This window comes from Conger conger, chromosome 6 (genome assembly GCF_963514075.1).
Source record: "Conger conger chromosome 6, fConCon1.1, whole genome shotgun sequence".
Lineage (NCBI taxonomy): Eukaryota > Metazoa > Chordata > Actinopteri > Anguilliformes > Congridae > Conger > Conger conger.
In genome coordinates this window covers 61,510,920-61,522,472 of record NC_083765.1, presented here as the reverse complement: position 1 = coordinate 61,522,472, position 11,553 = coordinate 61,510,920, and the positions used below count along the sequence as shown (strand labels likewise).

Below are 11,553 nucleotides of genomic sequence, written 5' to 3'. Positions count from 1 at the left end.
AAAAATATAAAAACTGCATACTATATATCCAGCAATGTCTTTTTTTCTGAGACCACCCTGACATTAAATCACCACAGCACAACCTGTGGCCATAAATTATGTCAGTTTTTGGTACACAATAGGGATGTTGTCCCAGACCTTGAATGGACCTGAATGGCATATCTGCTGTGTTAATGCATAGAGACACAAAACTGCCTACACACTTAACAGCCACTTTCTGGCTCTAGTACAGATACTCAGTACACAACAAAAAGGTCTTAACAAGCATTTTAGTCTTGTAATAAGACTTTAGATCGTATTTTATCTCAAGTAGATTAATGTTTAATGTTAATGTTTATGTTTGCTCGACAAGTGAAAACCTCTTATTCCATTGGCAAATCTTGAGATGAGATGTGGCTTCTACAAAACGTACTGTAGAGCTTGGTAGCCATGCACAGGATTTCAAATGAGTCAAATCAACAGACGCTCTAATTCTCCGGGTCATACAACATATGATTGCAGTGACATACAATGTAGGTCAGCGAGGATAGCTATGTGTGTACCGATGGGGGTAATTGTGAAGTGGGACGGAGGTGGTACCGTCTGTGTTCTTGCTCCGTTTGAGCCAGGACACCAGGAGGAACAGAGGTGATCATTTCAGCATGACAGTCCCCCACATGAGTCCCGGGTCCACGTTCTTTGGTCACTACAAAAACCAGAGCATTACCCTGTAAAGGCATACTGCATAAACGTAAAGTAGCATATTGGATATAACAGTCATTTCAGGATTTGCCATTGTCAGAAAATTTCACTTGTCAAGCAAACTTAAAACAAGCTAATATGTTCTACTTGAGAGAAAAAAGGTCTTATTGCATGACTAAAACACCTGTTAAGACAGTCTTTTGCAGTGCACTGTTCTAGTGCATGGATGGGCACCACAGATCATTGCAAAAAACAAAAAATAAGTCAGTCTTAACAAGTTTCTTAGTCTTATATTTAGACTTAAAATTTTATTCCTATTCCTTTTTTTGGTAAATGAGACAAAATAAAACTGCCAATGAGGTGAGAAAGTTTTTCAATGGGGTGAGAATTTCACTTGTCAATCAAACAGTAGCTTAAAACTGTTATGTTCCTGTGTTCTGTCCTGTGTTAGTTTATCATTGTTTATTATCATTATTCTTGTAATTTATTATTTTTCATATTCATGTCTGGTGTTCTGTTTATATGCATTAGTCTTTGCACTCGTCGTCTCCTGTGATGTCTGAGTCTGAATGTTTACTAGCCCAGTCACTCCCCTGTGATGTCTGAGTCTGAATGTTTACTAGCCCAGTCACTCCCCTGTGATGTCTGAGTCTGAATGTTTACTAGCCCAGTCACTCCCCTGTGATGTCTGAGTCTGAATGTTTACTAGCCCAGTCACTCCCCTGTGATGTCTGAGTCTGAATGTTTACTAGCCCAGTCACTCCCCTGTGATGTCTGAGTCTGAATGTTTACTAGCCCAGTCACTCCCCTGTGATGTCTGAGTCTGAATGTTTACTAGCCCAGTCACTCCCCTGTCTGTGTGCCCCACCATTCGGGTGTTTATGGTAGTTCCGGGGTTCAACCTTCCTTCCAATCTTGCATTCCTTACTTCCTGCTTTCTCTCCTTTTCATGTTTGTACATAGCACTAATGTACTAATCCCAACTAACATAGAAGTTGTGCAGTACTAATTATACTAACACACTAATATGTTTGTCAAACTAACAAACTAACATTCACTAGTTTTGGGTATTTGTAATTTAAATCACTTAACTAACTTACTAACGCATCTCCAGTTTCAATTCTTTTCTGTAACTCCTGTAACTGCAATTGTCTACTCCCTAGTCCGGAGCCGTTTGTATTACATGTGTGTCTTTGTGAATCCAGTCCGCGTTTTCGTTTCCCCCTCGTTATTGTGCTATTACCCTTTCATGTGTCTCACCTGATGTTCATTTTTTAGACCGCCCTCACTCCCATGCCCCGCCTAGTTTGTCTCATTCCCCTGTGTATTCATACCTGTCCTTTTCAGTTGCACCCTGCTAGTTTGTGTTGTCCTGTTTTTTGAGTCCCGAGCCCTTTATTCCTTCCCCCAGTTCTAGCCTCCTTGTTCCCGAGCCCTTGTTCCTGAGTCCTTGCCCTTGTTTATCTGGATTTCCTGTTTTGACCCCTGCCTCCTTCCCTGGACTCTTCTTTGGTTGTTGTGGATATCTGTACCTCTGCCTTGTTGGACTGACCCCCTGGCTTTTGACCTTGGCCTGTTTTTTGACTCTGCTCTGTCTGCCCCTGCTTTTGCTATTAAACCTGCCATTTTTTCTGCACCCCTGTCTGCTTTTGGTTCTTCTGTTCCCTAATATTTTCTACTTGAGAGAAAGATTTTAAGTAATCTTATTACAGGACTAAAAATGCTTGTTAAGACAGTCACTTTTTCCAGGGTCTAACCAATCCTAACCACTTTCCGACTGTGGCCGGCAGCCCTGGAAGGGCATTGAAGTGTCTTTTTGGCAGTGTCTCTAAAGAATAAGAGAATAAGCAGCTGGCAGGCAGTGTCTCCAGCTTAGGAGGAGAGTGCGAGCTTGTCTTCACTCTCTCCTTTAACTGTGGTGTGCAGAACGAGTGCAGCTGTATATGATTGGGCATTGCAGACCGGGTAGGAAATGGAAGGAAAACCAGTTTCTGCTGATGAGCAAATAAAACAGACAGATGTTTTAATCTTACGAGTCAGGAATCTGGCTCTGTAATTCCACGCATTGTGATGTGTTGCTTTCTGTTATTGCTTTGCTTAAGGGGAACATCTATGCACACTGTATGTGGAGGCTTGGCACAAAAGAATGTGAATGGAATTCTGTCAGAATTGAGGCACATTTAATGTGTTGAACCAGAGGATTTTGTTTTATCTTGGTCAATATTAAGACTGAATTTGATCTGGCTTTATACCAAGATGGAGAAAAGGAGCCATCAGAGAAAGCGTCAAGTCAGTGTGGTCCCTGGTGTTTACATAAGGGAGGGAGTCTTTTCCTTGTGTGAGCTTATATGCTCTCTGGATGATAAGTGATATTTCCACTGACCATACTCACACACACACACACGCAGAGTCCCACAGACAAACTCACTCACATGCACGCATTCACACACGCACACACACACACACATATGCAGACGCATGCAGGCACTAACATGCACACACACACTCACGCACACACAGTGACACACACAAACACACACATGCACACGCACGCACACGCACACACAGAAACACGGATGCACACGCAGACACACACACGTGCACAGACACGCATGCACATACACATGCAGACACACACACACTCAGACACATGCAGACACACACAGGCACACGTACATGCAGACACACACACACACACGTGCACAGACATGCACACACATACACATGCAGACACATACACACACAGACACACAGTCACACTTACACACACACACACAGCGACCTCTCACATAAATGTATCCTTTATAGCCCAGTAGGGGGCGTAGGGGGGCCATTCCTGGTATCAGAATCAGCTTCTCTCGCTCTAGCCAAGAGGAGAGAGGAAAGGAAAGTGAGTGATCGACAATTAATGACTGCTGGTCTGAACATCAAACATCCTGTTTCCTCAGCCTTAGTGAAAGCCCCGGGAACCAGGGCAAATTCTAGAAGACCAATATTGAATGGATTGATCCGCAGGCCAGATACAAGCAGAGTTTAATCATCAATTACTGAACATGTTCGACATACATTCCATTCTACCATTAGTATTACTCCTTAACATACTGTAGGGTGTGTGAAATTGTGCTTTTAGTATGTCAGATGAAAGTGATGTAATCATAAATACAAATAGCTTCAAATCCTCTCTTTAAATGTTGAGGTTTTCTGCTGTGGTCTAACGAAATGTAAAATTATCATGATCGTTTTGCAGATGCATTTTCATGAAAGGAGCATTTGCTTCACTAGTTATCTGGAGCATAAAGTATGAGACAATTACATAACAGCTATGAATGACGTATAGTGTTGTGTTATTCTGTTTATAATATCATTGAAATTGTCAGGTTGCGGTTTACTGTAGAGTAATTGGCGAATCTTCCAGTTATCTGTTGGCATGTAGGCATGAGTTTCCAAATGTAACACAGGAAGTCCCCTGCGTGAACCATTGTGGTGTGTGAATAAAAAAAAAAAAGGATGGGTAGAAAAGTGACAGGGCAGAACAGAGGGCGAGAAAGAGACACCACAAAGCGTTGGTGTAGGAAATGTGTACTCGCTGTCGCCTGAGGTGATGCCGGGCTGATAAATTAGTGGGGAGGACAGACGGCCCGTAAGACGGGGGGCTGACCGTTATCAACCACAGGGCGCCCGCTCGCTCTCTCAGCGTCACACGTGTTTGTCTCTGGCAGCCGAGGCTTTCGCTAAGCGCATTTCACTCCCATCGGAGAGAGAGGGGGGGTAGGGGGAGTCGCTGATGCGCTGGGTGGGGGGTGGAGGAGGGGGGAGGTGGGGAGTGAAGCAACTCTTGGAGTCGAGGCTGGGGGAAGGCAGTAGCAGTCCGTCAATGACTGCCACCCCTTTAAAACGACCGCCAGGCGCACCGCGTCCCACAAGCTGACCGCATCGCTGTCGCGGGATACTACTCGCGCAGGGGAGCGAAGGGGAAGGGGCCCTGGGCTGCCAGTTACAACGTTTAAGCACCGTAACCGGGAATAGTGAGAGAGAGGGAGAGAGAGAGAGAGAGAGAGAGAGGGGGAGGAAGGGCTGCTTTTCCTCGGGAGTGAGGGGCTATGAACTGTGCGGAAGCCTGGGTCTGGAGACGGTGCACATTCGCAGTTCCCGGGAGCTCTGTGGAATTTGGAGGAAAGGCGAAATCCGTGGCGGAGCTGGCAGCGGAGCGCCGGTTTGCGCTGGGCTTGGAGGCTGGCTGTTAAGGAGGCTGCTTGTCGCGCTGCACATTCGCTCCTTTTCCCAGCTGAATGGGGGACGCCTGGTCGCTGGCTTCTCTCAGCGTGCGTCTGCGTTAGTGAGGGGAGCTGAATCTGCAGCAGCTGTTGCTGGTGGGTACGTTTAGTTGGCTTTTATGAGGAGGAGTGTCAAAAATCAGGTATGTTCAGTAGTTTGAAGATTGACTGTGTTCTAGCTGTACATGGTTTATGAATCCTTATTGCTGCCCAGCTTTACTATATGCAAATGCCTTCATGCTTTTCACAGGGTCTATTGATATTTCTAAATATGTACAATTCTTTGCTTAGAAAATGCCTGATCTAAATCTACTTGAATCTAAGTTGCCTGATAGTGATGCATGTTGAAGACATCTGTATTCATTTGAAAGATGCTGAATAATTTCCTTCAGCAAAATTATTTTAGCATGTCAATTTTGGGTTGATTGCTGTAGGAAGTATCCAACGTCCAGCTATTCACACAATGCATTGAACCACAGGGTGCTTTTTGTGGTGGGTCGAGATGCATAGCTTTCATTTGGGAAATGTTTCAAGATGAACTGCTTCCAGTGTTTCTCTGAGGGAATAGCATGGCTTCATTAAAGATTCAGCGGTTTTCCTTGACTAGAAACAGAAAGCCTCCTAATGCCGTAAGCCTCTACGTTTGGTTAATCTGTCACTCTGCCCTGCCAGGTCTCACATTCTGCAGGAGAAGAGGGGCATGCACAGCTCAGCGATGCACAACAGCAGCGAATCAGTGCCCATTTAATGCATGCATACTGAATTAGCACTGCTTTTGATCTTGTGACATTAAAATCTATAATCCAGACATTTGCGAGAAGTCTGTTCCTTGGAATTGAACCATAATTGCTTATGTTGCCATAAAGTAATTGCATATGAGGAAAAAAAACATGAAATGGCTTGCATTGGAAATGTTTAGGTGTCCCCCAAAGCTTATGACCGTGTTAGTGGATGGGCGGGGCTTGTTGTGGGTCCCACGGTGCAGCTGGTGAAGATAGTGTCATGTAGACTGGAATTTATCTGCTAAAAGGCTAGAATTAAAGACTAGAATTCATTGACCATGAGTTGGTGATCTTTGACGCCTTGGTGAGCTTTGAGTCCCCTGAGTGTGAGAGCATGGCACCCACTTGAATAACCGTTTACAATGAACCCCCCCCCCACCCCTCCCAGCACCCTCCCCACACACACACCACATACACATGCACATATACACACACACAACATCTGTACACACAGCGTTTATTTCATAGTGGTTGCCTTGATTGATCAACTCAATTTTTTCCAGTGTCAGGCATTATGAATCATGCTGCTTAGATCTAAAGGCACCGTAATGGCCCGAGTTCGAGGAAAATAGCAGGCAAAATTGGTGCTAATGAAAAGGTTCAGAGATTTAAGAGCATTACTAATACGTGCATGGCTGTTTTGGTGGTGGTGCTGGACCAGAATGCCAAATCTCATTTGAAATACGCGCTTACTAGAATTGGGGTCGTCACCCAGTTTTATCTGACTCCAGTAAGGAACTAATTCTACAAACTTATGTCATCTCAATTTTCATATGCCACTGCATCACTGCCTGCCTAATGATATTATAGTGAAATGTCCCTCGGGTGACTTCATGTCATCATTCTACATCTGGAAGTAAGGTGTTGAGTATTGTAGGTTCAGAGAATTTCCCTAAATTCAGTATGAATTTAGCCTTCATGTCAATGCAGCATGAACATGGATGCCTTTACAGTCAATACTTGACTGCACCTACCTGAACATAGGCACTTGATAAATTATATATTTTACTAAAGTAGTAACATACGAGTAGTCAAATTCAGTCATTTCTATATGAGATATACTGTAGGATCTTGCCATTGTCATGAATCTTATTTGTTGCATTTGCAGTAACAGGATGTGGTTCTGTAACATTATACCAGGAATAGTGGGCAATTAGTGAGTAGTTACACTTCTACTATTTTGTACTGTATTGACTAAATTCGTAGAAATGGATACCACTCATTATTTATGATCTCAGTCAAAGTACATATATTTGCTGTCTTTAAAGCCAATAATGATTTATACTTCTGCCATTGCATAGCACACCCAAAGAACATAATATTTTCAATGAGAGACTACAGTCACTAAGCCGTTTGTCATACAGAGCAGTACAGAATACATCCACACACACACAAACAAACAAACAATAAATCATAAAGTTTGCTTTTTCTATTTAATGCAGGTTTTAACTGAAGATTTCAAGTAACCCTGAATGATTTGAATTACATTTTGGAAAAGAAATGCAGAAAAGCAGCAAGTCTTGAAGTGAAGTGGAGTTCAGTGACCTCACAGCAAGCTATAATTGAATTGCTTTTTAATGTCAATTTAGTAATCCAGTTTTCAATGGCTCAAAATGGTATGGTACCTCCCTGCCATCATTTCAAAAATCTAAATTATATCAATGGCTTGTTGGTCATTTGGATTGAATAGACAAACTTTCAGTTCTATTTATATAGATTGAGATGTTCCTCCCCAGTTCCATGTTCAGCAGCTCATCACTAATATGAATAAGGCCAATTAGTATAATTGCTGTGCCCCCAGTCGTAAAAGGTGCATTTTGGTGAGGTTCCTGTTTATTGACTTTGATAAATCTATACATGTATATCCAAATGCCTGAGCGCACTCCTAATGAAGACTCTGACCATGCAGTCTTCTGCTGTGTGCTAAAATGCAATTAGTCAATTCACTGCATCCGTCATGAGTCAATGCCCTGCATCCTCCTCAAAAAGTCTCAGAGAGAAAAATCCACAAACACAAATTAAATTGTCTACAGATATTCTGCATGCATAATTGTGCTATTCCTCCAGTTGTGGAGGCAGTTCATCTTGAAAACAATGGATTTTGTGATGTATAGCTTTATAAACTGTGGGCAATCTGTGATGAAATGAATAAATTAAGTACCTGATCTGAGCAGATAAGTGTTGTGTTCAATAGTCATGAATTTACTGTGTTGATATACTTATTTATCATATATGCAACTGTGTTTAATCTTTACTTAATAGGTAATCATTGGTTTTCCTTTGTAGAGCAATGCGGTTAGCCACAAGGAGAGTCACTGGATTTTACAGTATTTCTGGGCTGCCACTAGGATGTACAGTTTTTGTAGTGCGGCATGATCACCTTTAAAAACAATCAACTGAACTTTATTCATCCTGTCACTCAGGGTTAACATTAAAAAAACATTTAAGTGTTCCTTGTATGTTCTGTCACGGCTGAAGTCAGTCCAGTTTTACTACATTTGGAAAGCATCTGCATAACATTGCCCTCCATGGTTTCTGCCCTCCTCAAGAGGCTCCCGTCATACATTGTAAAGATTTGCAAAGGAATGTTTACAAAGAAATTGGCGAATCCCACAAAGAAAAAAGAGAGTAGCGAAAATAAAAAAGAAGCAAATTTTACCCTGGAAACGACGCAGGCACGGAATCCGACTTTTTCCACAGCTCTGAAAACCACAGTGAAAAAAATCTCCAAATGTTCCTCAGCTCGCAACATATCCCTTGAGGAGGACGACGGCAAAAACGATCCTGGATCACTTTCCCCAACGTTCAGTTACCGCGTAGCAATAGCTAACGGACTTCAGAAAAACGCTGTTTTATTTAACAATAATGAGAGTCAACTCCAAGAGGTCTTATCTATCGACAGCAGTTACTCTGACTCTCTGAGTGAGGTTAAACTTGCCCATAGATTCGATGAACAAAAAGCCCACACAATGCCAGTAAGACGGAACAGGAAGAGCTTGACCAGCCTGGCGGCCTCTGACGGAAGCTCAGAGGGGGAAAGGGTAGAACGAAGCAGTCTGCAGACCCTCCGACTGGGGGCTTTGCGAAAGCTAAGAAAATGGAAAAAAAGTCAAGAATGTGTCTCTTCGGATTCAGAGGTCAGCAACTGGAGGAAGACTCTGGGTATCCGGAGCAAGTCTCTGGACAGGGCTGGACGGCATCAGAAGGTAACCTCACTGGAGCCTGGATCCAGCTCCACGGGTTGCATCAGCCAGACTCAGGACGTCATGGAGATGATCTTCAAAGAGCTGCAAGGGATCAGCCAGATTGAGACGGAGCTCACCGAACTGCGAGGGCATGTCAACGCCCTCAAGAACTCCATTGATGAGATCTCCAGCAGTGTGGAGGTGGTGCAGAGTGAGATTGAGCAGTTGCGCTCTGGCTTTGTGCAGTCCCGGAGGGAAACGCGAGACATACACGACTACATCAAACAGGTCCACCACCAAGGTAGCAAAGCCACTCTGAGATTTATAAATGTGCCTGAGGAAAAGCATGAGAAAACGGACTGTCTTATTTACCAAATTTTAAAGGAAAAAATGGGGTTTACCGAAGCACACAAGACACTAAAAATTGAACTTGCCCATCGGTTAGGGCAGCAACGAGAATGTCCCAATGCTAAGCCACGTCCCATCATTGTTATCTTTTCCACTTTCCAAGACAGGGATTTAGTTTTGAAAAAGTGCTACAAGCTCAAAGGCACAGGCATATCGGTCTCGACCGATAGTCTTGTACATGAACCAAAAGACAGGAAAGACAAAGGGATGACCTCATCGCAAACTTACGAAAGCATGGACATTAAAGTCTCGACAAAAGAGAAAACGGATACTGATGACTGGGACTCCATGGACAGTGATAAAGAGTTAGAGGACTTGAACAGAAATAAATATGCAGTTGTGACTAAGGCCTCAGCCAAAGGCAAGTCTGACAAAAAAAAATCCCACGATGGGCATGATCGGCCCACTGATAGCGGCATGTATTCTGGCTCCGTGCATTATGCTGAAGACACCTTCCAGTCAGCAGCATACGAAGACCAGGATAAGCAAACAAAGCCTTACTACACAGACCTGACTCCTGTGTGGCTTTCTCAGAGTGACTACTCCACACCCAAACTCAGTCGCTCAGAGTCGGACTGTTCAAAACTGTGCCAGTCTTATTCTGAGGATTTCTCAGAGAGCCAGTACTTCACCAGGGCTAACGGCGGCTCCTTGCTGTCATCCTCAGATCAGGAGCTCTGGCAGAGGAAGCAGGAGGACTTGGCAACCTCTTGGTATGCAAGCCCACCCAGCCAAACCCTCAGCCAGGAAAACCCACCTTTTGTGGAACCAAATGAAGCAGAGACCACCGAAACGGTTGACAGTGGCGTTAGCAATGGACTAATCTGTGCGTCAGGCGACAGGAGCCACTACAGTGGTTCTCAGCTCTCTTTACAGGGTGACCTTTCACCTTGGAAGGACTGGCACCATTTAGAGCAAGGTGCTGACTCAGGCCTGGATGCTTCAACCGAGCAGAACTTGGAGATCAGCAGCCCTTTTGACCCCGCAGTAAATCCTGGCTTCCCGGAAAATATTACAAAATGCCAAGAGGTGGACTTGCAGTTTGAAGGCGAGAGTTACATGACCCTTGATAGCACTCCTTCCACTTGTCCCGGTGCGGAGAGCGAATCTGCGAGCCAACCTGACGTACACAGTGACCCTTACCCAGAAGTCAACATAAATCACATTTATCAAAATCAGAACAAGACCACCACTATGTATCGGAGTCAGAGCGAGCTCCCCATTGACAAATCCGAAGAGGTTCCCAAATCCTGGCACAGCCGACTCAGCATTGACCTCACTGATAAAACCTTCAGCTTCCCGACGTTTGGTTCAACTCTGCAACGAGCCAAATCCGCATTGGAGGTGGTCTGGACCAAAGGCTCTCAGAGTGCTACAGAAGAACCAGGGAATTCGTCGTTCATGAGCCGTTTCAGAACTTTATCCCAGTCCACCGCGAATGACTCCAGCACAACCATTGATTCGGATGTGTACACTGAGCCGTTCTTTTTCAAGGCAGATGAAGAGGAGCCCGGTGAACAGCCCGTGGACAATGAGACAAATTACGTGGAGGTCATGGAGCAGGTGCTCGCTAATCTTGAGAACAAGAAAAATGCAAACGAACCCAAGGAAGAGGACCAGCAGGAGGTACAGTGCCAAGAGGACCAGTCTCCGGAGGACCTGATTGAGAAGGAACAGTATCAAGAAGACGAAGAACCTCAGGAAGCAAACATTGTGTTGGAATATGACTGTAGCTATGACGAGCAGTATGAAGAAGACTACAGCGAGGACTATGACGACAACAGAACAGAAGCAACAGAAGAAACACCAGATTTTGAGTCAATGGTCTATACTGCAGAAATTGAGGACACTGAAGAACCAGAGGAAAGTGAGGAAATTAGCGAAAAACAGGATGAAAATTTAAATGTGGCGGCAGAACCGTCGGGTGAAGCTCCACCCAAAAAGAGAATACGACCAACTTTCAAAGAAGTAGCACTGAGGGCTTACAGGAAACAAATGGCTGAGCTAGAGGAACAGATTCTTGCTGGAGGTACATATAACACATACTGTACATGTGATTTTATTTTGTAATGCTCAGTGTACTGCTGTACTGTAATTATTTGAAAAAGAAACAATATAAAAAAATGGTATACACGCATATACAAAATGCACATGATAACTTAATAGTGCATTGAAGGGGAAATATGCCAGTAGGATCCCTTATTACTGTAGACTATTAAGATT

The 11,553-nt window shown here is 43.9% G+C and overlaps 1 protein-coding gene across 1 annotated transcript in view; it reads left to right on the top strand.

Annotated features, from left to right (window-relative positions):
• The first annotated feature begins 8,262 nt into the window (after positions 1 to 8,262).
• Positions 8,263 to 11,553, top strand: part of LOC133131086 (protein unc-13 homolog C-like) — a 126,400-nt gene continuing 123,109 nt past the window's right edge. The window contains exon 1 of the mRNA XM_061246214.1: positions 8,263 to 11,359. Coding sequence (XP_061102198.1) covers positions 8,266 to 11,359 — 3,094 coding nt within the window. The 5' untranslated portion in view covers positions 8,263 to 8,265. The remainder of the gene's footprint in view (positions 11,360 to 11,553) is intronic.